The sequence below is a fragment of the Mesoplodon mirus genome (assembly GCF_964341445.2).
Source record: "Mesoplodon mirus genome assembly, chromosome: 4".
In the NCBI taxonomy this organism is placed as follows: Eukaryota; Metazoa; Chordata; class Mammalia; order Artiodactyla; family Ziphiidae; genus Mesoplodon; species Mesoplodon mirus.
The window spans coordinates 96,484,845-96,511,350 of NC_138979.1; the positions used below are offsets into that span (position 1 = coordinate 96,484,845).

At 35.5% G+C, this 26,506-nt stretch overlaps 1 protein-coding gene across 1 annotated transcript in view; it reads left to right on the forward strand.

The window, feature by feature from the left end:
- FAM227B (family with sequence similarity 227 member B) overlaps positions 1-26,506 on the forward strand; it is a gene marked incomplete at its 3' end in the record, with an annotated part of 241,992 nt that overhangs the window by 60,041 nt on the left and 155,445 nt on the right. Inside the window, 1 exon segment of the mRNA XM_082620108.1 lies at positions 1,819-1,956. Coding sequence (XP_082476234.1) covers positions 1,819-1,956 — 138 coding nt within the window.

The following is a 26,506-nucleotide window of genomic DNA, read 5'->3' on the forward strand; positions in this document are numbered from 1 at the left end:
AAAATAGAACTCCCGTGTGATTCAGCAATCCCACTTCTAGCAGGTAGACTGAATCTTTCCCCTGATCTCCTGCCAGGCTGTAGTGTGGAGTGAGGAGCACTGGGCACTTGCCCCTTCAAACTGAGAAGTGTGACGAGGTGGCAGCCATCAGTGCAAGTCTCTCTCTGCTCTGATTGTTGGCAAGCCAGCACACTCACCCTCCTCACAATTAGAGTCTAGGCTGCTCCAGCTCTTCTGTCTCAGTGGATTTCCCAACAGGCATGGGGGCTCCCCAGGGCAAGGGTGCACCTGTGTGGACCTTCTCTTCCTTACAGACCCCTCCAGGGGTGCTGGTCCCAACCCGATGCCTTTTCCCCCCCAAGCCTACCCAGTTACATGGAGATCTTCCTTGCAGTTTTGGTTTTATAGGAGATATTCTGCCGGTTACCAATTAGTTTTCTTTGAGTAATCTTCCACATGTAGATTTTTTTTTTTTTTTTTTTTTGCAGTACACGGGCCTCTCACTGTCGTGGCCTCTCCCGTTGCGGAGCACAGGCTCCGGACGCGCAGGCTCAGCGGCCATGGCTCACGGACCTAGCCGCTCCGCGGCATGTGGGATCTTCCTGGACCAGGGCACGAACCCGTGTCCCCTGCATCGGCAGGCGGACTCTCGACCACTGCGTCACCAGGGAAGCCCCTAGATGTATTTTTGATGTGTTTGTGAGAGGAAGTGAGCTCCATGTCTTCCTACTCTGACATTGATCCCCCTCTCAATTAAAAAAAACTGTCTTTTAATCTCCTGATCTGTTAGCCTTACTATACCCCAGATTTTCCACAAATACACTAAAACATAGACAATCTATTGAGGAACATTCAAATGAATCACACTTCAGGCTTCTGAATATTTTATCTAGTGGCAACTAATGTGAAACAGGCGATAACCAAATCTAAAAACACTTAGAAAATTCCAATTTGATATCAAAATATAGCAAATAATCCTCATTGAATACTCACTGCTGAGAAAATACTGGCTATGTTTATGAGTATATCAATGTATATCAATAATGATAATATTAGCTCATATTTCCCATTTACTGAACACGTTAACATATACTGTCTCAACCATCAGAATAAACATATGGAGTATACAAAGGAATTTATATTGTTCTCATTTTTATTGCTGAGGATATAAATGTTTAGTGTGGTTAAATCAATTATTCAACCCTATATAGTTTTTGGAACAAAAATGAAACTTTTTAAATGGGATTTATTTTTATTTCTTTTAGGGTACTATAATTGATTCATAAACATTATTTTAAAAATAATAGGAGATACAGATAGGGAAAATTTTAAAACAATAATCACCTATGCTGAGAGGAAATCGTGTTAATATTTAAGCTATAGTCACACATATGTATACGGTAAAATTGTCCTTCACATAAAAACATATTATGATTGCCTTTATATGTTAACAAATACTTACAAGGTAACTTTTAATGGATACTTCATGATCCACTGTATGGATGTACTGTTGTTGGATATTTAGGTCCTTTCCAAGTTTTCACAATATTAATCTCCCCTTATGTCCGTTTATGAACTTAGCTTATGTCTGTGAGTCAGAAAGGTATATATCAAGCTTATCTCTTTTCTAATTCTCAGTCTTATATGTTAAGACATTAACATTTCTGTGTAGAGATTTCCTCTTTTGAAACTTGAGACTGACAGTCCTCACAGGACTGTTGTGAGAATGAAATGTATAATGCTCCTAAAAAGGCTTTGACAAAAGATATTTTTAAACTCCTAATTTCTTTGGCTAAATATACATATTTGTATCAACAGGTTTAAAACCTAAAAAAGACTTTTGGACCCACTGGAAGCTGAATGAACTCTCCACAACAACCATTCATGGTAGCAAGAAAACACCTTCAGAATCTATAAAGGACAGGATTGCAAGAAGTCAAGAACGCATATCAACTTGTAAGTAAATTTATTATATACTGCCGATTGAAATAACCAAAATCAAGTGTATCATTTTTTTGTCAGAATTTTCTAATGATTTATTTTCTAGTGAGGATCTTAAAATAACATTTGATTTATAGATGGGTATTATAGTAATTTGAATATTGCTTTATATTTTAGTTTTTCATTATAAAAATAGCATGTGCTTAAGTCCTTTTCTCATTTACATGTTATTATGTTTTTATATTGATTTGCGGGAACTTCTCAGTTTTGTAAGAACACTACAAATATTCTTACTTTTTAGCTGTATTGCTCTGGTTAATAATGTATTTTACCAATAGATAAGTTTAAAGTTTTTATTCAGTAAATTTAAATAATGTCTTTTGTTTCAGTTTCAGTTTTGTGGCATGTTTGTCAGGACTTACTTACCTAATACTATGAAAAAAAGAATCTATCTGTTCTTTTTTTCTAGTACTTTTTTATTTCCATGTTTTATTCAACTCTTTAATCCACTTGGGGTTTATTTTTTTAATAAAGGAAGGTAGTTGTATTCCAGTATTTTGTTTTTTCCAAATGCTTACTTATTAAATAGTCCACTTACAGACTACTTGAAATAACAATTCACATGGATATATTTTTGTATTCTCTTCTACCTCCCAAATTCCTGTACCAGGACCAAACTTCTCAGTAACTCTACATTAATTAGCACTTTAAGACAAGTTTATTTTTCTCTAATTTATACTATATTTCAACACTAAACATAGGTCTGGTGCTCAGGCCTCATTTCTGACCAATTAAATAAGAATCTGAGGCTCAGTATTTTTTAAAGCTACCCAGATGATTTCAATGTGCAGGCAAAGTTAAGAACCACTAGCGTAGAGGAAAATACCTTTCCATCATACTTCTTGATATAGGCCAGGGCAAGGAGGGACTAACCTACTCTTCTGAAGGCGGATCGTCAGTTAATTTCTGATTCCAAAATTGTTTAATTAGTTAATTACTGCTCTTCTGATTAGTACTTTTTTTTTTGCGGTATGCGGGCCTCTCACTGTTGTGGCCTCCCCCGTTGCGGAGCACAGGCTCCGGATGCGCAGGCCCAGCGGCCATGGCTCACGGGCCCAGCCGCTCCGCGGCATATGGGATCCTCCCAGACCGGGGCACGAACCCGTATCCCCTGCATCGGCAGGCGGACTCTCAACCACTGCGCCACCAGGGAGGCCCCTGATTAGTACTTTGATTCTTCTCCACTCTTATCCCCATAGATGTCATCCTGTCTGATTTCTATCTTTTAGTAGTTATGTGAAATTTCTTATTTGCTAATGTCACCCTGGTTTTTACAGAACTTCATGCATATTTGTAATTTTGGATGGAAAGAGAGATACTCCACTGTCTTGACCCAATCTTATCTCTTTTTGTTTCTCAGTCTCACATGTGAATAACAACTTGGCTGAATATAAAATTAAGGAGGTTGGGGGAGCTTTCTATTTTTTTTTCATTTTAACTTACAGAAAAGTGTTGAGAATAGTATAAGGAACTCCCTATCCTTTATCCACCAAATGTTTGAATTTATCCTATGTTTTATTGTTTTCTCTCTCCCTCTTTTATATAAACATTTAAAGCTATAAATTTCCCTAATTCCTGTTTCAGCTACATTCTGCAAATTGTGATATGTTATATTTTCGTTATCATTTAATCCAAAATATTTTCTAATATCCAGTATAATTTCTATTTTGACCCATGGGTTATTTAGAGATGTATTATTTAATTTTTAAATACTTAGGGCTTTTCTAGATACCTTAAAATTACTGATTTCTAATTTTAAATATATTGTGGTCTGAGAATATACTCTACAATCTTTTGAAGTGTATTGAGACTTGTTTTATGGTACAGTACATGGTCTATTTGGTGAACATTCAGTGTACACGTGAGAAGAATGTGTATTCTGCAATTATTTTGTAAATCTCAATTAGATCAAGGTGGTTGATAGTGATATTCAGATCTTCAATATCAAGATTCAACAAACTACAGCCTGTGGACCAAATCTGGCCTGCAGCCTATTTTTATACATCCTATGAGCTAAGAATGATTTTTACATTTTTAAGGGTTGTTAAAAAAAAACAATAAAGAATATACCACAGAGGGACTTTCCTGGTGGCACAGTGGTTAAGAATCTGCCTGCCAATGCAGGGGACATGGGTTCAAGCCCTGGTCCGGGAAGATCCCACATGCTGTGGAGCAACTAAGCCCAGGCGCCACAACTACTGAGCCTGCGCTCTAGAGTCCGTGCTCCAGAACAAGAGAAGCCACTGCAATGAGAAACCTGCTCACTGCAACAAAGAGTAGCCCCCGCTTGCCACAACTAGAGAAAGCCGGCGCGCAGTAACAAAGACCCACTGCAGCCCAAAATAAATAAATTTTAAAAAAAAGAATATACCACAGAGATCACATGTGGCCCACAAAGCCTAAAATATTGGAGTATCTGACCCTTAATAGAAAAAGTTTGCTAACTCTTGTTCTGTATCTTTATGATATTTAATTGTTCTATTAATTACTGAGAAGGGGGTGTTAAAATCTCCCACTGCAAATGTGGAATTATCTATTTCTCCCCTTAATTCTACTGATTTTTGCTTTATGCATTTTTAAGTTACTGGGCACATACACAATTATTATGTTTTCCCTTTAATCATTATGAAATGTTTCTTCATATCTATGATAATTCTCCTAGGGGAATTATCTATTTATCTAATTATCTATGAGCTGTATTTTGTCTAATATTAATATAGCCACTTGAGCTTTCTTATGCTTGTGGTTTGCATAGTGTATCTTTTCCCATCATTTTACTTACAGCCTCTTTGTTTTTTCATGTTTAAAGGTCATCTTGCAAACAACCTATAGTTGAATCTTGGTTTTTTATTTAGTCTTACAATTTCTTCCTTTTAATTGGAGTGATTACTTCATTTACATTCAACATAACTATTGACATGATTAGGTTTGTTTTTACCATGTTCCTGTTTGTTTTCAGTTCTATCTCACCTGTTTTTTGTTCTTCAATTCCCCTTCCCTATCTTCATTTGGTTAAGCAAAATATTTTTAGTATTCCATTTTAATTCTTCTATTGGCTGTTTGCCTGTATCTTCTTGAATTTTTTGCAATTGCCTTAGTGATTTCAAAATGCATCCTTAAATTATTAAAATACTACTTAAAGTGAATGTTATCCTACTTCACTAAAAATGTAGGAACTTGGAGAAGGATAGCTACACATACTCCCCTTTGTCCTTTGTGCTGTTGTTGTCATATATATTAGAAGATCTACATGAATAATGGCCTCACATTATACAGTGTTAGGATTTTTGCTTCAAATAACTACATGGTTTATTTCAGCTTTATTGAGGTCTAATTGATGTACAAGAAAGCACACACATTTAGAATATAAAATTTCACAATTGGACATATGTATAAACTCATAAAACTGTCACAACTTTCAAGATAGGAAACATATCCACCATTCCAGAAAGTTCCTCAGACTTTTTTGTAGTTCCTCCCTCCTTCTCAATCCCCAGGCAATTACTCATGTGATTTTTTTTCACTACAGGTTAGTTTGCATTTTCTAGAATTTTATGTAAATGAAATCATAGAGTATGTGCTATCTTTTGTCTGGCATTTTCTACTCTGCATAATTATTTTGAGATTCACTCATCTTGATGTATGTATGAATAGTTTGTTCCTCTGTATTGCTGAGTAATAGTCCATGGTAAGGGTATACAACAATTTGTTTATCCATTTACATGTTGGTAGACATTTGCATTGTTTCCAGTATTTAGCTATTATAAATAAAGCTGCTGTGAATATTCATGTACAAGTCTTTGTGTAAACATAGGATTTCATTTATCTTTGGTAAACATCTAGTAGTGGAAGGTTGAGTAGTATGGTAAGTGTATTATAACATTTTAAGAAATTGCCAAATTTATCCAAAATTTTACATTCCTATCAGATACAAGTTATAGTTACTCTACTTCCTTGCTAACACTTTGTACAGTCTTTTTAATTTTAGCTATTCTTGTGGGTTATGTACTGGTATTTAGTTAGGTTTTATTTTAATTTCTCTAATGACTAATTATGATGAGCTCTGTACACGTGCTTATTTGCCATCTGTATATCTTCTTTGCTGAAGTGTCTGTTTCAATCTTTTTGCTATTTTTATTGGAGTTGTTTGTCTTATTTTAATTCTGTTATAACGGTTTTTTATATATTCTAGACACAAATCCTTTAACAGGTATATATTTTACAAATATTCTTTTCTAGTCTGTAGTTGCCTTTTCATTTTATAATAGTGTCTTTTGAAAGGCAAAAGTTTATAATATGGTAAAATCAAATTTATCATTTTTTCCAGTAGGGTATGTGCTTTTTTGTGTCATATTCAAGATTTTTTTTGTGAACCCAATTTCACCAAGATTTTCTCCCATGTTTTCTTCTAGAAATTTTATAGTATATAATTTTATAGCTTATAATTGTAGCTCCTATTATACACTTAGGTCTCTAATTCATTTTGAGTAATTTTTGAAAATTATGTGAAGTAAGCAGTGAGGATCATTTCTTTGCATATTTTCTAGCACCATATGTTGAAAAGATTATCCTTTGCCCATTGAATTATCTTAGAACCTTTGTCAAAAAAACATTTGATCATATGTGTATTGCTCTATGCATGTACTCTGAATTCTGTTTCACTGATGCCAATACCAAAATACCTTGATAACCGTAATTTTATAACATGTCTTGGAGTCAGATACTGTAAGTCCTCCAACTTTGCTCTTCTTTTAAAAAATTATTTTGGCTATCTAGATTCTTTTCATTTCTATATAATTTTTTAACTGCTTATCAGTATTTAAAGTATATACTCTGGAATTTTCATTGGAATTAGGTTGAATCTATCAACTTAAGAAGCATTGACATCTTAACAATATTGATTTTCCAATCCATGAACATAGAATATTTCCACATTTATTTAAGACTTCTTTCTATCTCAGCAATATTTTCTAGTTTTTTCTTTATAGATGCTGCACATATCTCTCAAATTATATTGCATATGGTGTTTTTAATTTCAATTCCTGATTGTTCACTGGTAATATATAAAAAATACTGTAGAAAAATACTTTTGTGTTGATCTTATATCCTACAATCTTACTAAACGTGCTTATTAGTTCTAGTAGCCTTTTTAGATTTCTTAGGATTTTTTCTTCATGGATACTCATGTCATCTGAGAATAAAGAGCATTTTACTTTATTTTCAATCTATATGCCTTTTATTTATTTTACTTGCCTATGGCTAGGATCTTTAAGAAGATGTTGACTAAAAGTGGTGAGAGTGGACATGCTTGCCTCATTCCTGATCTTAGAGGGAAAATGTTAGGTTACTTACCTTTAAATAGATTTTGGCTGAAGGCTTTTATAGATATCTTTTATCAGGTTGAGGTAGTTTCATTCCCTTCCTAGTTTGCTGAGAGGTTTTTGTTGTTGTTTGTTTTTTAACAAATAGATTTGGATTTTAGCATTTGTTGAGATGAACATATTGTTTTTCTATTTTAGTCTTTTAATACAGTGAATTACATTGATTGATTTTTCAAGTGTTACCTAACCTTGCATTCCTGGGATAAATCCCATTTGGCAATTGTGTATTAACCTTTTCATGTATACTACTGAATTCAGTTTGCTAAAATTTTATTTTCTTTTCCTGTACTGTCCTGTCACATTTTAGTAATAAGTGTAATGTTCACCCCTCTTCTCTTTTCTAAGGGTTAGTGTAAACTTGGTATTTGTTCTTCTTTACGTACTTGGTAGAATTCACCAATGAAGCCATCTGGACCTAGAAATTACTCTGTGGTAAGGTTTTTGACTAAAAATTCATTTCTCTAATAGATATAGTGCTATTCAAATGATCAGTTCCTTCTTGAGTAAACTTTGTAGTTTCGTGTAAATTTTTATTTTATTCCTTTAAATATGTTGGCGTTTTATCTGAGATGTGATCTAGTTATTTAGAAATATTTTGGTCTACTTGGGGCTTTATTTTAAGCTTCATTAGGTGGAACCAGAGAACTCTTGTTTAGGCCTAACATACTTCCCCTACTGAGGCAGTACCCTTCTTAGTATTCTACCCCATGCTCTGTGTATAACAGATTTCCCATCTGGCTGTCTGGAACATGAGCTTTCTGTGAGCCCCAAGCATTGTTCTGCCCACTCCTTCCTGTGTTTTTTTGTTTTTTGTTTTTAAACCAACCTCAGGCAAAAATTCAAGGATAACCTTCTGGAGAGCTCCAGAATGCTCTCTGTGTGCATCTGTCTCCTCTATATTATGCTGACCTGTGAATTTTAGCTTGCCTTGACCTTCCTGAATGCTAAATTTTATTTTTCAACTCAGTTCTGCTTGGATTCCCACCACTACACTGTGACCTTAAAAATTTTTTTTTAGAGACAATAAGATGAGACAACTGAAGGGTTCCCTCATTAGGTTTTTTTCTCTTGGCTGGAGCGGGGGGTGTTACTGTCCTGTGCTGCCTCTTGTCCAACACATGAAAACCATTGTTTCCTATATTTTCTCCAATTTTTTACTTGTTTAAGAAAGAAGAGCAATCTAGTTCCTGTTACTCCATCATAGCAAGAAGTAGAAGTGATTATATGTATTTTAAAAGATTAAGAGAAGACTTAAAAATAGTCTTCTATATTTATTCACATATTTGCCATTCCTGGATCTTCATTCCATCCTATAAATTTGAATTTCCATCTGGTGTCATTTCCCTTCAGCTTGAAAAAAACTACCTTTTGGCAGTTCTTATAGTTCAGTTCTGCCAGTAATAAATTTTCTCAAGTTTATTTATCTAAAAATAATGTTCATTTTGCCTTTATTTTTGAAGGATATTTTTGCTGGATTTAGAATTCTAGGTTCACTTTTCTTTTGCCTTTCAGCAAGATATTTTTCCATTAGGTCCTGGTTTGGTATTGTTTCCTTTTTTTTTTTAATCCACTCTTTTTTATATTCTTTTCCCATATAGGGCATTACAGAGTATTGAGTAGAGTTCCCTGTGCTATACAACAGGTTATTATTAGTTATCTATTCTATATATAGTAATGTATACATGTCAATTCCAGTCTCCCAATTTATCCCTCTCCTGCCTTTCCACCTTGGTAAACGTAAGTTTGTTTTCTACATCTGTGACTCTACTTCTGTTTTGTAAACAGGTTCATTTGTACCATATTTTTTAGATTCCACATATAAGCAATATCATATGATACTTGTTTTTCTCTGTCTGACTAACCTCACTCGGTATGACAATCTCTAGGTCCATCCATATCACTGCAAATGACATTATTTCATTCTTTTTAATGGCTGCATAATATTTCATTGTATACATATACCACATCTTCTTTATGCATTCTTTGGTTGATGGACTTTTAGGTTGCATCCATGTCCTGGCTATTGTAAATAGTGCTGCAATGACTGTGGGGTGCAGGTATCATTTTGAATTATGATTTTCTCTGTATATGTGCCCAGGAGTGGGATTGCTGGATCATATGGTAGCTTTATCTTTAGTTTTTTAAGGAACCTCCATACCATTCTCCATAGTGGCTGTACCAATTTACCTTCCCACCAACAGTGTATGAGGGTTCCCTTTTCTCCACACCCCCTCCAGCATTTATGGTTTGTAGATTTTTTGATGATGGCCCTTCTGACCAGTGAGGTGATACCTTATTGTCATTTTGATTTGAATTTCTCTAATTTAGTGATGTTGAGCATCTTTTCATGTGCTTCTTGGCCGTCTATATGTCTACTTTGGAGACATGTCTATTTAGATATTCTGCCCATTTTTTGACTGGGTTTTTTTTTGTTTTTGTTTTTGGTATTGAGCTGCATGAACTGTTTGTATATTTTGGAGATTAATCCCTTGTCAGTTGCTTCATTTGCAAATATGTTCTTATTCTGTAGGTCATCTTTTTCTTTTGTTTATGGTTCCCTTTGCTGTGCAAAAGCTTTTAAGTTTAATTAGGTTCCATTTATTTTTGTTTTTATTTTCTTTACTCTAGGAAGTGGATTGAAAAATATCAATCTGAGATTTATGTCAGAGAGAGTTCTGCCTATGTTTTTCTCTAAGAAGTTTATAGTATCTGGTCTTACATTTAGGTCTTCAATCCATTTTGAGTTTACTTTTGTATATAGTGTTAGAAAATGTTCTAATTTCATTCTTTTTTTTTTTTTCCTGTACGTGGGCCTCTTACTGTTGTGGCCTCTCCCGTTGCGGAGCACAGGCTCCAGACGCGCAGGCTCAGCAGCCATGGCTCACGGGCCTAGCCACTCCACGGCATGTGGGATCTTCCCGGACCGGGGCACGAACCTGTGTCCCCTGCACCGGCAGGCGGACCTTCAACCACTGAGCCTCCAGGGAAGCCCTAATTTCATTCTTTTACATGTAGCTGTCCAGTATTCCCAGCATGACTTATTGAAGAGACTGTCTTTTCTCAATTGTATATTCTTGCCTCCTTTGTCATATATTAGGTGACCATAGGTGCATGGGTTTATCTCTGGACTTTCTATCCTGTTCCAATGATCTATATTTCTGTTTTTGTGCCAGTACCATACCATTTTGATGACTGTAGCTTTGTAGTATAGTCTGAAGTCAGGGAGCCTGATTTCTCTAGCTCTGTTTTTCTTTCTCAAGATTGCCTTGGCTATTCAGGGTGTTTTGTGTTTCCATACAAATTGTAAAATTTTTTGTTCTAATTCTGTGAAAAATGCTGTTGGTAATTTGATAGGGATTGCATTGAATCTGTAGATTGCTTTGGGTAGTATAGTCATTTTCACAATATTGAGTCTTCCAATCCAAGAACATAGTATATCTTTTCATCTGTTTGTGTCATCTTTTATTTCTTTCATCAATATCTTATAGGGTTTTTTTTTTTTTTTTTTTTTTTTTTTTTTGCGGTATGCTGGCCTCTCACTGTTGTGGCCTCTCCCATTGCGGAGCACAGGCTCCAGACACGCAGGCTCAGTGGCCACGGCTCATGGGCCCAGCCGCTCTGCGGCATGTGGATCTTCCCGGACCAGGGCACGAACCCGTGTCCCCTGCATCAGCAGGTGGACTCTCAACCACTGTGCCACCAGGGAAGCCCTCATCAATATCTTATAGTTTTTGGAGTACAAATATTTTGCCTCCTTAGGTAGGTTTATTCCTAGGTATTTTATTCTTTTTGATGCAGTGGTAAATGGGACAGTTTTCTTAATTTCTCTTTCTTATCTTTCACTGTTAATGTATAGGAATGCAAGAGATTTCTGTGTGTTAATTTTGTATCCTGCAACTTTACCAAATTCATTGATGAGCTCTAGTTTTCTGGTAGCATCTTTAGGATTTTCTATGTGTAGTATCATATCATGTGCAAACAGTGCTAGTTTTACTTCCTCTTTTCCAATTTGGATTCCTTTTATTTCTTTTTCTTCTCTGATTCCTGTGGGTAGGACTTCCAAAACTAAGTTGAATAAAAGTAGCAAGGGTGGACATCCTTGTCTTGTTCCTGATCTTAGAGGAAATGCTTTTAGTTTTTCACCCTTGCGAATGATGTTTACTGTGGATTTGCCATATATGGCCTTTATTATGTTGAAGTATGTTCTCTCTATACCCACTTTCTGGAGAGTTTTTATCATCAATGGGTGTTGAATTTTGTCAAAAGCTTTTTCTGCATCTATTGAGATGATCATATGGTTTTTATTCTTCAGTTTGTTAGTGTAGTGTATCACATTGATTGATTTACGTATGTTGAAGAATCTTTGCATCCCTGGGATAAATCCCACTTGATCATGGTATGTGATTCTTTTAATGTGTTGTTGGATTGGATTTGCTTGTATTTTGTTGAAGATTTTTGCTTCTCTATTCACCCGTAATACTGGCCTGTAATTTTCTTTTTTTGTGATATCTTTGTCTGGTTTTGGTATCAAGATGATCATGACCTTATAGAATGAGCTTTGGAGTGTTCCTTCCTCAGCAATTTTTTGGAATAGTTTGAGAAGGATAGGTGTTAACTCTTCTCTAAATGTTTGATAGAATTTGCCTGTGAATCTATCTGGTTCCAGACAGCTGTTTGTTGGAAGTTTTAAAATCACAGTTTCAATTTCAGTACTTGTGATTGATCTGTTCATATTTTCTATTTTTTCCGGGTACAGTCTTGGAAGATTGTACCTTTCTAAGAATTTGTCCATTTCTTCTCGGTTGTCCATTTTATTGCTGTATAGTTGCTTGTATTAGTCTCTTATGATCCTTTGTATGGTGTCAGTTGTAACTTCTCCTTTTTCATTTCTAATTTTATTGATTTGAATCCTCTGCCTTTTTTTCTTGATGAGAACCCTACAAGTTCCATTTTAGAAGGCTCAACTCCCCTCCAGTTTCTACCTGCTTTTAGTCATTCCCTGGTATCTTCAAGTGGTTAATGTCCTTTTTTAAAACACTTTCAAGAATTCATAACTTTTATCTATGGGAGAGTCAGACTGATATAAATTAAATATTTAAATATTGAGTTTATTTTCCAATTTAAATATCAAATTGTCAAATCACATTTTCTTATAAAACTAGATACTGCTTCATTATCTTCGTTATTTAGTCTAGTAGAGAAGTCTAAACCAGCCTATGTTTTCTTCCTTTACAGTTAATTTATAAAATTTAGTTTTTACTTTTACTTATTTAGATGTTTCCAAGATTTTTTAATTTGTCTTTAAATTTGGAAAATGTCACTAGAACATGTCTTGATGATTTTCATAAGTTTTCACAATGCCAAAATTTATTTAAAATTCTTGGATTTCCCTAAGCTCTGTGGTAGACCTAGTAAAGATCTTAGCCACATATTTCAAGTGAGACATAGAAACTTATATGGCCAGACTGAAGAGGAAGGGAAAGTGACACTCTTGCAGATATTTAAGGAAAAAGCTTGATTTCACCATTGGAGAGTATCCCCTGACATTGAGGAAATAAAATCTCCAGAGAAAGGCTTCATATCCTGTTTTCACATGGTATGCTATGACATACTAAATGTTGTCTTGTTATCTCATAAAAAATGAAAATATATAGGGATCAATTTTTTAAAAATAGGATAATGGCCACTACAAGCTACTCATTTGGCAAATATGTAACCCAAGAATAATCTTTTATTAGGGAATGACAACTGAGAGGTCTTTGGAGGTGAGGCTGAAAGCAAAAAATCAAGTCCCTCGAAAGACCACGATTTTCAACATCATGTTTTAGCCAGTCATGGGCTTACCATTCTACCCGGTGCCCCTGGACTGTAGAGGCAAAACTGACCTTGAGTAAGGGGCTTCTCTTTGGATTCCCAAATAAACATCTCATTTCAGTGGAGCTTTTGCTTTTCTGAGTAAGTTTATGCCAATGTGGATGAGGATCTGTCAAGACCTGCTCATGTGTACTTTCCCATCATGTGGTAAAGTATATTTATTATGAAAAACACTTTAAAATTTGGTCCCATTTCATGGACTTCAGATATAATATCAGTTTTTGTATTTACTTTCTGGTGCTGATGCAGATTTTCCTATTTGTAAGTTTTGTAGTTGTTTTACTTAGAGTTGAGAGATAGATCAAAGTGGTTATGTTTATCCCAATTCTTTACATGGGGTTTCCTTTTAGATTTGTTTTTATTATTATATTTTATTTAAACATGCAGGAAAGTGTAGAAAATATTTCTCACACATAACAAATATTTGCATTTTGCCATATTTGCTTTTCAAGCCTTTTATTTACATATCTTTTGTACCATTCCTAAATCTGTCCCTTCCTCCCCAGAGGTAATGATTATATGGGTATTTGTAGGCATTCTTCCCTTCTATAATATATAAAATTGTTTTTTATGTTCTTTACATGAATAATATATATGAAACAATTTCAGTATTTTAATATTTAACTGTAATCAACATTCAAAAATTAAAAATAATCAACAGATATTGACCAATATTTTTGGCCTCCAAGAGGATACAGTTATGCTATTCCATAGTTTATATAGAGGCCATCAAAAATGTTTTTCTCTTATTAGAGGAAATACTGCTTATGAGCTTTTATCTCAATTACTTTTGTTCCAAATATTATTTATATGTTGCTTCATGATAGTCCTGGTTTTTTCAGAAGTTATTATTTTTGCAGTATCCATTTTATGCAATCTAAAATAAAGAATTGCTCTGGGTGGTAAACTACCATGCTTTAAAGAGGTTTTATACTGTATTTCTAATGAAATGATCATTTTAGTTTGGAAAAACATAAAAATTGTATTTGTTTCAAACACACTTGATTTTCATATTAATGGAAATCTTTATAAAATGCATCATATATTTTATTTACCCATAAATATTTGAAAAGTAGTTTTTATATTACATTCTAAAACATCACTAGATTTTTCTGTTTCTGGATAAAATCATCTAAGTCTGGGGTATTATGATAGGTTAGAGGTTTAATTAGGGTTTCTTTTCATATACTGCTTAAAATTAAATTTTAATAGTTTATATTCAACTTGGGGAAATCTTCAATTTGAACTATGTACTTGATAAAGTATGTTAACTTATTAGGGCTTTATTAGTAATATTCTTATGTAGTAGGTTGCTTTTATTATCAGTTATAAAATGAGGAAACTGAAACATAAGGGAATTAAATAACTTGCTCACGGTCACATCACTCATAAATGGTGGAATGTGAATTCAAATTCAGGAAATCCTGGCCTTAGAATCTGAACTCTTTAACCACTTCACATACTGCCTCTCAGGCATTTAATTTTACAGGCTTGTAAGTATGTTAAGGCTTAAAATTGTCATCATAGGATAAGAGTTTTAACTTAGGAGAATTACCATAGCCTTATTCCCTCATTCATGACTAATGTGAATGAGTGTTTAGATCCTTTTCTGGGATCAAGTTTTAATATGTGAGAAGGAAGGAGGAAAGCTGTTAGAAGAGCCAAAGTAGGATGCAGAAGACTGGGGGGAAATCTCACTTGTTTCCCAGTTTTGTATACGGATGCCTCTAGAAATAGCAAGCAATCGTTTGGAGAATGGAAAACCCACACTGTGGGGCCAAAGTGGTCCAGAGGTACAGTGACAGCAAAGAGTTGGAATTTCTAATCCTCTGAAAGAAGCTGAGCCTCCACTAGGGAAGCACGGGTCTAGTCTACACACCACTTTTTTTTTTTTTTTTTTTGTAGGGAAACTAAAAGGGCAGATGTACCACTTCAGAAAGGCAAGGATTGCATGAAGAAGTAGTCTTATTTTTCTATAAAGTAATTTTTCCTGTAGACTTCTGCTTAGACCGTGACTACTAGGAAATCTGTTCAAGGTAGAATTTTGTTCAAATCTTTGTTTTTATTTGAACTTTGAGCCTCTTATATTTCTGTAGAACCTTAACCTACATTTAAAGCTGTCTTATGAGAATTCATATTAGTTAGTGATCAGTGAGTGCCTCTCCTCCACATAGTGATTCAGAGATCCAGGCTGCTTCCACCTTCTGGGGTCACCATCCTATAGGTCTTCACTGTCAGTAGAATTAATCTGTATCAGGAGAATAAAAGAGGAATAGACACACACTCATAAAAGTCTTGGCTCAGAAGTTACCCATATCACTTCCAATCACATACCATTAGTGAGAACAAACCATGGCTACACCTAGGTGTAAGGAGGGCTGACCAATAAAAACTCTGGTTGGGAAAGTTCTACCTAGTAATAGCTACATACTATGGAAGGGGGAGCATACAGTTTGCAGGACAGGAAGTGTCTCATTTACAGGAATTAAAGAAAAGTGCAGTAATCCTTATGTATGGAGTGCTTTTGCTATGGCCAATAATAAAATTTGAGCTTTTCAGTACTGATGAACCTAGTGGCAGGGCAGGAATAAAGATGCAGACATAGAGAACATACTTGAGGACACAGTGGAGGAAGGGGAAGCTGGGACGAAGTGAGAGAGTAGCATTGACATATATACACTATCAAATGTAAAATAGCTAGCTAGTGGGAAGCTGCTGCATAACACAGGGAGATCAGCTCAGTGCTTTGTGATGACCTAGAGGAGTGGGATAGGGAGGGTGGGAGGGAGACACAAGAGGGAGGAGATATGGGGATATATGTATTGTATACATATAGCTGATTCACTTTGTTGTCCAACAGAAACTAACACACCACTGTAAAGCAATTATACTCCAATAAAGATATAAACAAAAAAGAAATTAAGAAATGAAAATAATAAAAATTTTGAGCTTTCAAACAAAAATTTTGAAGAACTTGCATCCACTACCATTATCTTGACAGTTTTCCGATACTTAAAGACCTCTGGTAATTCAGTGGTGATATTAATGAATGTGATTTTTTTTACTATAAATGTGTCAACATTTAGAATATCTGCATAACTCACTGAACCAATATTTTACAAATGACTAATGCATTATATATTTTAAAATTATACATAGATTTTTAAAAGTGTGACAGACCAATGGATTTTAACGCAACAGAGTACGAAAAGCACAGTTATGTGTTTTCAGATTCCACATTGCAACCCACCATTAAGAAACTAGAACTTGTCACATTTGTGTATAGTATTCAAAGAATATTCACAACTATTAAAATACTCCTCCTTTTTTGATTAATCTGTGTGATACTGGATTTTCTTAATATGCTTCAACATACAAATATATACTTCAAAAAATATATCACAGTAGAAGAAATGCAGAAGTAAATATTAGAATCCAGCTGTCTTCTACTAAGCCAGTTGTTAGAGATCCTTTATATGTGAAACAATGTTACTCTTCTCAAATTTTTTTCTTGAATATAGTTATCTTTTTTGAAAAAGATGCCATTTATGTTAATATGAAATGGGTTTATTACTGTTATTTTTAATGAAGTAATAAATACATGTTTAAGATTTCTCAGTTTTAATTTCTAATATAGGAAATACTAATAGATACAAAAACCCATATAAACAAAAGTTCTTGTTGTCTTCAGTTATTCTTAAGAGTATAAAGTGGCCCTGAGACTAAAATTTTGAGGACCACTCTCCTACAGGAAATCATTGCAAAGGGGCTTAGCCCATGGCATCTGAGAGCTACCATATTCTGCTTATAGTTTTACATTCTACTTATTGTTTTATAGTTTCTGTGTTGCTTATCCCCAAGCTGGACTCAGTCGTAACTGTGGAGAATCCTCTAAACATAAGACTCAGATAATTTATTTACTAAGGACATAAGCATGTTTTGATTTGGAGACTTCTCTACAGTTTCTAATGTTTCCTCAGCTCTGATGTATTTAACTTGCACATAAAAGACTTGAATGTCCTTGAGTATGTCATATAATCCCTCTCAGCCTTATTTTTCCACCTGAAAAAAATGAGGTGATTAGAATAGATTATTTCTATAGTTCCCTTTTCTAACATTTCATTACTCTATGCCTTCTATCCATAGGTACTGAATAAACTCCCAAAGTGCTTGTTGAATGTTGAGGTGAAATTAGCAGTAGAGACTGATGGCTTAAATTTATTATTTTGGAACTCTTTCCCCTCAACAGTTCTATCTGTGTGTGTGTGTGTTTTTGTGTGTATTACTTCCTTAATTTGTGTGCTGGAGGAATGCTGAGGCAGGTCAAGAGCTGAACTGGGGTAAAACATGAGTATATACATATGCATGTGTGTGTATATATGACTGTCAAGGAATGTAATAATCTGGGCTCCATGTATGCTGCTGTCTCAGAATTGCTTCTAATCTAAAACATTTTTAAAACATAATTTCTTCTTCTTGACATTTTAGATGCTTATTGTCATACGGGGTTAACTTTTCTCCAGAATTTTAAACTAAAAGCACTCTCTCTTTTTGTTTTTAATGAGTTAAACAGGCAGCAGGTAGTTAAAATTTGCCTTCCAAACAAAATGGCATATCTCCCTTTTTAGGACTGGAATGTAAGAAGTTACAGAATTTCAGTATCTGGAAGGACTCAGGATTTACAATCCAGCTCCCCTTAACCAGTATATTGTTAGATTATTTACAAGACTAAAGTTTTAATGGTCATTTCTCTTATTGTGGTACCACACCATATAACCTTTTAAACTCAGATGAAGATCGTTTTTGAAAAACAACCTTTACATACCCCCTAATTTTTAAGCCCAATTTTTCCTCTTTATCTGAACTTTAAGGTTAAAGCATTAACATACTTTATGGGTTTTTATAGACTATTGTTTAAACCACAAGTGATAAAAAATATTTCTTATATTCAGTTAACATGTAACTTTTAAGTACCTATGTGGACATTACTGTACTTAGTGATGTGAGGAGGTGAAAATTTTTTTTAACAAGTTACTCATACACAAGCACTAGTTGATATTTAGCAAATGACATGTTCCAAAAATGTTTCAAGTAATAGCCAGATGGATTAGCTACTTGAACTTTAATTTGCACCTTTGTCATTTTGCTACGTCTTCACAGTAAGCAATGCTTAGGGACAATAAAGACAGAACCCTTCAAACTTGAAAATGAGATAGCCCTCTGAGAATTAAGCCAGTAAAATCTCAACATTGTGCTTTTCAATATACATCATTAAAGAAAAATGAGAAATTTGCATGGCTAAAGAGTGAGGAAACCCCCAAAACAGTAATAGGATGGCCAGAGATATAAACTACCAAAGTGGCAATAATTTCAATAAGTTGTATTATTGTATTATTATTGGTTAAATTTTTAAAAATTTTATTGGGGTATAATTGATTTACAATGTTGTATTAGTTTCAGGTGTACAGCAAAGTGAATTGCTATACAGATGCATATATCCACACTTTTTTAGATTCTTTTCCCTTATAGGACAGAGTATTGAGTAGAGTTCCCTGTGCTGTACAGTAGGTCTTCATTAGTTATCTGTTTTATATATAGTAGTATGTATATGTCAATCCCAATCTTCCAATTTATCCCTCCCCTCCCTTACCCCCTGGTAACCATAAACTTATTTTCTACGTCTGTAACTCTATTTCAAAGATATAAGTTTTTGTAGATAATTTCATTTGTAGCCTTTTTTTTAGATTCCACATATAAGCAATATCATATGATATTTGTCTTTCTCTGTCTGACTTACTCAGTATGAGAATTTCTGGGTCCATCCATGTTGCTGCAAATGGTGTTATTTTGTTCTTTTTATGGCTGAGTAATATTCCACTGTATGTATGTACCACATTTTCTGTATCCATTCCTCTGGAGATGGACATTTAGGTTGCTTCCATGTCCTGGCTATTGTGAATTGTGCTACAGTGAACATTGGGGTACATGTAGCTTTTTGACTTATGGTTTTCTCCATATGTACACCCAGGAGTGGGATTGCTGGATCATATGGTAGCTCCATTTTCAGTTTTTTAAGGAATTTCCATACTGTTCTCCATAGTGGCTGTTCCAGTTTGCATTCCCATCACCCTCTCCTGCATTTATTGTTTATAGACTTTCTGATGACGGCCATTCTGATGGGTGTGAGGTGATACCTCATTCTAGTTTTGATTTGCATTTCTCTAATAATTAGTGATTTTGAGCATCTTTTCACATGCTTTTTAATCTTCTGTATGTCTTCTTTGGAGAAATGTCTGTTTAGATTTTCTGCCCATTTTTTGATTGGGTTGTTTGGGTTTTTTTTGGCTTTTATACTATGTGAAGAAAGACTATGTGAACAGAAGTGGGGTTAACAATATGTAGCATAGAATAGTTGTAGCCCAAAGAACCAGAAACTAGTAGTGTTTTTACAGAACTATCCAAATTTGATTGTTGTGAATTAGATTTCATAATAACTTGGATAATATATCTTTTAAAATCATTTATCCTCCCTTTGCTGGGATGCAACTTCTTAATTACTAATTTAGCTTCCAAGATAATTTTCCATGGTCTGCCACAGGGTGACTTGCAAATGCCCGCCCCCCCCCCCACCCAGGTACATTGGTCTGTAGATTGGTAGCAGTGGTCAGAGGTGCTGGATAGTGTAAAAAGCAGCAGGTTCTTATCGTATTATTAAATGCATTAACATACTCCAGTGAGTGATGTGGAAATATCATGCTAAGGAGAAGTGAATAACAAGAATTTGAATACTTCTTTTTTTTAATATTTATTTGTTTATTTGGCTGTGCCGGGTCTTAGTTACAACACACGGGATCTTCGTCGCCACGTGTGGGATCTTCGTTGTGGCAAGTGAGATCTAGCTCCCTGACAAGGGATCGAACCTGGGCCCCCTGCATTGGGAGTGCAGAGTCTTAACCACTGGACCACCAGGGAAGTCCCAAGAATTTGAATACTTCTAAGAGATTAAGTCACTGGGTTGAACAAAACAAGGTGTTATGTTTCTTTTTTATTGAAGTATAGTTGATTTACAATGTTATATTAGTTTCAGGTGTACAACATATTGTTTCAACATTTTTATAGGTTATACTCCATTTAAATTTATTATAAAATATTGGCTATATTCCCTGTGCATTACATCCTTTTATTTATTTTCTACCTAGTAGTTTGTACCTCTTAATCCCATTCACCTGTCTTGCCTCTCCCCCTACCCATCGCCCCACTTGTAACCACTAGTTTGTTCTCTGTATCTGTGAGTCTGTTTTTGTTTTGTTATATTGATTCATTTGTTTTATTTTTTAGATGCTACATATAGGTGAAAATGTGTGTATTTGTCTTTCTCTGTCTGACTTATTTCACTAAGCATGATACCCTCCAGGCCCATCCACGTTACTGCAAATGGCAATTTTTCATTCTTTTTTATGGCTTAGTAACATTCCATTGCGTATATGTATGTATATATATATGTGTGTGTGTGTGTGTGTGTGTGTATATATACACACATCTTATTTTTTATACACATCTTCTATATCCAGTCAACTGTTGATAGACACTTAGGTCGATTTCATATTATGGCTATTGTAAATAATGCTGCTATGAACATTGGAGAGCACTAATCCTTTCAAATTAGTGTTTTTGTTTTCTTTGGATATATAACCAGGAGTGGAATTTCTTGATCATATGGTAGATCTAATTTTAATTTTTTGAGGAACCTCCATACTCTTTTCCATAATGACTATACTAATGTACATTCTCACCAACAGTGCACAAGAGTTCCTTTACTCCGCATCCTTGCCAACACTTATTTTTTGTTGTCTATTTGATGATAGTCATTCTGACAGGTTGGAGGTGATATCTCATTGTGGTTTTGATTTGCATTTCTCTGATGGCTAGTGATTTTGAGCATCTTTTCATGTGCCTGTTGGTCCTCTTTGAAAAAAATTCTATTCAGGTCTTCTGCCCATTTTTTCTTTTTTTTTGTGGTACGCGGGCCTCTCACTGCTGTGGCCTCTCCCGTTGCAGAGCACAGGCCCGGGACGCACAGGCTCAGGGGCCGTGGCTCACGGGCCCAGGTGCTCCGCGGCATGTGGGATCTTCCCAGACCGGGGCACGAACCCGTGTCCCCTGCATCAGCAGGCGGACTCTCAACCGCTGCGCCACCAGGGAAGCCCCTTCTGCCCATTTTTAAATCAGGTTGTTTGTTTTTTTGACAATGAGTTGTATGAGCTCTTTATATATTTTGGATATTTACTCTTAGCAGACATACCATTTGCAAATATCTTTCCTCATTGAGTATGTTGTCTTTTTGTTTTGTTGATGGTTTCCTTTGCTGTGCAAAAGTTTTAGTTTAATTAGGTTCATTTGTAATTTTTGCTTTTGTTTCTCTTGCCTGAGGAGAAAGATGCAAAAAAATGTTGTTAAGATTTACATCAAAAGTATATGCCTACGTTTTCTTCTAGAGTTATGGTTTTTAGTCTTAAATTTAGGTTTTTAATCCATTTTGAGTTTGTTTTTATATATGGTGTGAGAAAATGTTCTAATCTAATTCTTTTACATGTAGTTTTTCAGTTTTCCCAACAGCGCTTATTGAAGAGACTGTCTTTCCTCATTATGTACTTCTACCTCCTTTATCCTAGATTAATTGACCATATGTGTGTGGGTTTACTTCTGGGCTCTCTATTCTGTGCCATTGGTCTATGTGTCTGTCGTTATGCCAGTACCATGCTGTTTTGATTACTATAGCTGTGTAGTGTAGTCTGGAGTCATGGAACATGACATCTCCAGCTTTGTTCTTTTTTCTCAAGATTGCTTTGAGTATTCAGGGTCTTTTTTGGTTTCATAAAAATTTTAGGATTATTTGTTCTAGTTCTATGAGAAAAGTCATGGGTATTTTGATAGGGCTTGCATTAAATCTGTAGATTGCTTTGGGTAGTATGGAAATTTTAATAATGTTCTTCTAATCCATGACCATGGGATACCTTTGAATTTCTTTGTATCATCTTCACTTTCCTTCATTAATGTCTTACAGTTTTCAGAGTATAGTTAAGTTTATTCACAGTTATTTTATCCTTTTTGATACAAGTGTAAAATGGAATTGTTTTCTTGTTTTCTCTTCCAATAGTTCATTATTAGTGTGCAAAAAAGCAATCCATTTCTGTATATTGATCTTGTATCTCACAACTTTACTGAATTCATTTATTAGTTCTAATGGTTTTTTGGTAGAGACTTCAGGGTTTTCTAAATATAGTCATGTCATCTGCAAATAGTGATAGTTTTACTTCTTCCTTTCCAATTTGGTTGCCTTTTATTTCTTTTTCTTGTCTGATTGCTGTGGCTAGGACTTCCAATACTGTGTTAGATAGAAACAGTGAGAGTGGGCATCCTTGCCTTGTTCATGATTTTAGAGGAAAACCTTTCAGTTTTTCACTATTGAGTACAATGTTAGCTGTGGATTTGTCATAAATGGCCTTTATATTGAGATATATTCCTTCTAAATTAACTGCTCTGTGGCATGTGGGATCTTCCCAGACCAGGGCTCAAACCCGTGTCCCCTACATTGGTGGGCAGATTCTTAACCACTGTGCGACCAGGGAAGTCCTAAACTAACTTTTTTGAGAGTTTTTATCATGAATGGGTGTTGAATTTTGTCAAATGCTTGTTCTACATCTGTTGAGATGATCATGTAATTTTTATTTTTCATTTTGTTAATGTGGTATGTCACATCGATTTGTAGATTTTAACTATCCTTACATCCCTGGAATAAATCCCACTTGATCATGGTGTATGATCCATTTTATATGTTGCTGAATTTGGTTTGCTAATATTTTATTGAGGATTTTTGCATCTATATTCATCAGAAATATTTGCCTGTAATTTTCTTTTTTGTAATGTCTTTGCCTGGTTTGGGTATCATGGTGGCTTTAAAGAATGAATTTGGATGTGTTTCCTTCTCTTAGATTTTTTGGAATAGTTTGAGAAGGATAGGAGGATAGGGGAGTTTTCTGATTACTGATTTAATTTTAATACTAGTAGTCAGTCTGTTCAGATTATCTATTTCTTCCTGCTTCGGTCTTGGAAGATTGTATGTTTCTAGGAATTTATCCATTTCTTCTAATCTGTCCAGTTTGTTGGCATATATCTGTTCATAGTACTCTCTTATGATTGTGTTTTTGTGATATCAGTTATAGCTTCTCCTCTTTCATTTCTTATTTTATTTATGTCTTCTCTTTTTTTCTTAATGAGCCTGGATAAAGGCTTACCAATGTTATTTATCTTTCAAAAACCAGCTCTTGGTTTTATTGATTTTTTCTATTATTTTTTGGGGGGTCTCTTTTATTTATTTCCACTCTGATCTTTATTATTTCCTTCCTTCTGCTGACTTTGGACTTTGTTCTTCTTCTAATTCCTCTAGATGGTTGGTCAGGTTTTTTATTAGAGATTTTTCTTATTTCCTGAGGTATGCCTATATTGCTATAAACTTCCCTCTTAGAACTGCTTTAGCTGCATCCCATAGATTTTAGAAAGTTGTGTTTTTATTTTCATTTTCATTTGTCTCAAGTTATTTTCTGATTTCCTTTGATTTCTTTGTTGACCTATTGGTTTTTTAGTAGCATGTTGTTTAGTCTCCATGTGTTTGTGTTTCTCCCATTTTTCTTCCTGTAATTAACTTCTAATTTCATACCATTGTGGTTGGAAAAGATACCTTAACTGTTTATTGTAATTATAGTTGATTTTATAATTTTTGTCTTTTAATCTTCATACTAGCTTATTTAAGTGGTTGATTCACAGCCTTTACTATATATGTGCCTTTACCAATGGGATTTTTCCCTTCCTTTAAGTTCTTATTTCTTGTTATAGCCTTTTCTTTTTCATGTAAAGAAGACCCTTTGACACTTCTTGTACAGTCAGTTTAGTATTATGAACTCTTTTAATTTTTGCTTATCTGAGAATCTCTATATCTCTCCTTCAGTGCTGAATGACAACCTTGATGGGTAGAGTATCCTAAGTTGTAGACTTTTTCCTTTCAGCACATTAAATGTATCATGCTGCTCCCTATGGCCTGCAAAGTTTCTGCTGAAAAATCAGCTTATAGCCTTATGGGGGTTCCCTTGTATGTAACTTTTTTTTTCTCTTGCTGCCTTTAGAATTCTCTCTTTACGTTTTGCCATTTTAACTAGGATATGTCTTGGTGTGGGCCTCTTTGTTTTCATTTTCTTTGGGTCTCTCTGTGATTCCTGTACCTAGATATCTCTCTCCTTCATGTTTGGGAAGTTTTCAGCCATTATTTCATCAAATACATCTCTACCCCTTTCTCTCTTCTCCTTCTGGGACCCCTGTAATGTGAATGTTAGTACACTTGATATTGTCCAGAGGTTCCCTTAAACTATTCTCATTTTTTAAATCTGTTTTTCTTTTTGCTATTCTGATTGTGTAATTTCTATTATTCTATCTTCCAGATAGCTCATGCATTCTTCTGTTATCACCTAATCTGCTGTTAATTCCTATAATGTATTTTTCAATTCAGTTATTGAATTCTTCAGCTCTGACTGGTTCTTTTTTCTATTTTCTAGTTCTTTCTTAAAATTCTCATGGTGTTCATCTATTTTTTTCCACAAGTTCAGGTACCCTTCTTATTACTATTGCTTCGAGCTCTTTATCAGGTAAATTGTTTATATCTGTTTCAATTGGAGTTTTTTCAGGGGTGGTTTCTTGTTCTTTTGTTTGAAACATATTCTTCTTTCTTCTCATTTTGTTTAAATTTCTCTGTCTCTATGAAATTAGGTGAAACAGTTACCTATTCTGATCTTGAGGGTGTGTCCTTGTGTGGGAGTGTCCCTATGCAGTTTTCTTGTACCCAGAGGCTTTGCTAGGTGGCTGTACCTGAAGTAAGCAAGGGCCAGGTCTTTCCCTGAGGTGTGCTGGCAGCCACCACCTTGGTGGGAAGTAGGGCTGGAGCCAGAGCCAGGTGCAAGCTGGGACTTCTCCTTTGCTCAGTGTCCATCACTGCTCTATCAGGGGTGGGGTCCGGGTCCAAGAGGTTGGAACAGGAGTCCTGAGGGAGTTGGGTTTCTCCAGAGTTTCTCCACCTTGGTTTAGGGGTGTCTGGGGCCTGAGGGTTTGGGGCTGCACTTCTGTGCTGGTTTCACTTCTCCCCAGTGTGCTTACCTCGGTTAGACGTTGGGTCAGGCCAGAAGGGTTGGTGCTACACTAGTGAGCTGGCTCACTCAGTGTGGGAAGGGACACATGCTCGAGTGTGATAATTGTCTCTTCCCTGGAGCTAGTCTCACTCCCTCCTGATTGTGAGCAAGGATGCACTCTGGCAGTGGCAGTCTTTGCCCTGGAGCTAGTCTCACTCCCTCCCAAGTCTGTGCACCAAGGTGAATGCTGGTATGCTGGCAGTGGCTGCCAATACCCTGATCAAAGTGAAACTGCACCCCTTCAGATGTGACTTGAACCCAGCCATACTTCAGATGGGACTTGAACCCACACCCTCTGACTTAGGAGAGGACTCAAACCCATTTGCACCTCAGCTGGGACTCAAACCCACAATCTTCTAACTGAAACCACACAACCCATCTCAGGACTTAATGAAGTTCAGGTTCTTTATGTCTCCGTGCAGAAGGAATACAGTGAGAGACAAAGTGATAGGCAAGAAGTAGATTTATTAATATCCTTTGTAAATAATTTGCAGGAAAACGGGACATGAGAGGATGGTCATGTCCCAGGTCTTGGGTGAGTCCCTGGGATGGGCCTGCCAAGTGAGGGTCTTTGGCCTCACACAGAAGGAATTCAAGAGTGAGCCATAGTAAAATGAAGGCAGAGATACACATCCCATAGACAGAATGGTGACCATCTCAGAAGGCGAGAGCAGCCCTAGGAGAAACACTCCAAAGACAGAGTGTGGGCCATCTCAGAAGGTGAGAGAGGCCCCGAAATATGGGGTAGTTCGTTTTCATGGGCTGGGTAATTTCATAGGCTAATGAGTGGGAGGGTTATTCCAGCTATTTTGAGGAAGGGGTGGGGATTTCAAGGAATTGGGCCACTGCTCACATTTTGCCCTTTTATGGTTGGCCTCAGGACTGTCATGGCACCTGTGGGTGTGTCATTTAGTACACTAATGTATTACAGTGGGAGTATAATGAGGCTCAAGGTCTACTGGAAGTCAAATTTTCTGCCACCTTGGGCCTAGTTGGTTCTAACTAGTTTATGAAGTA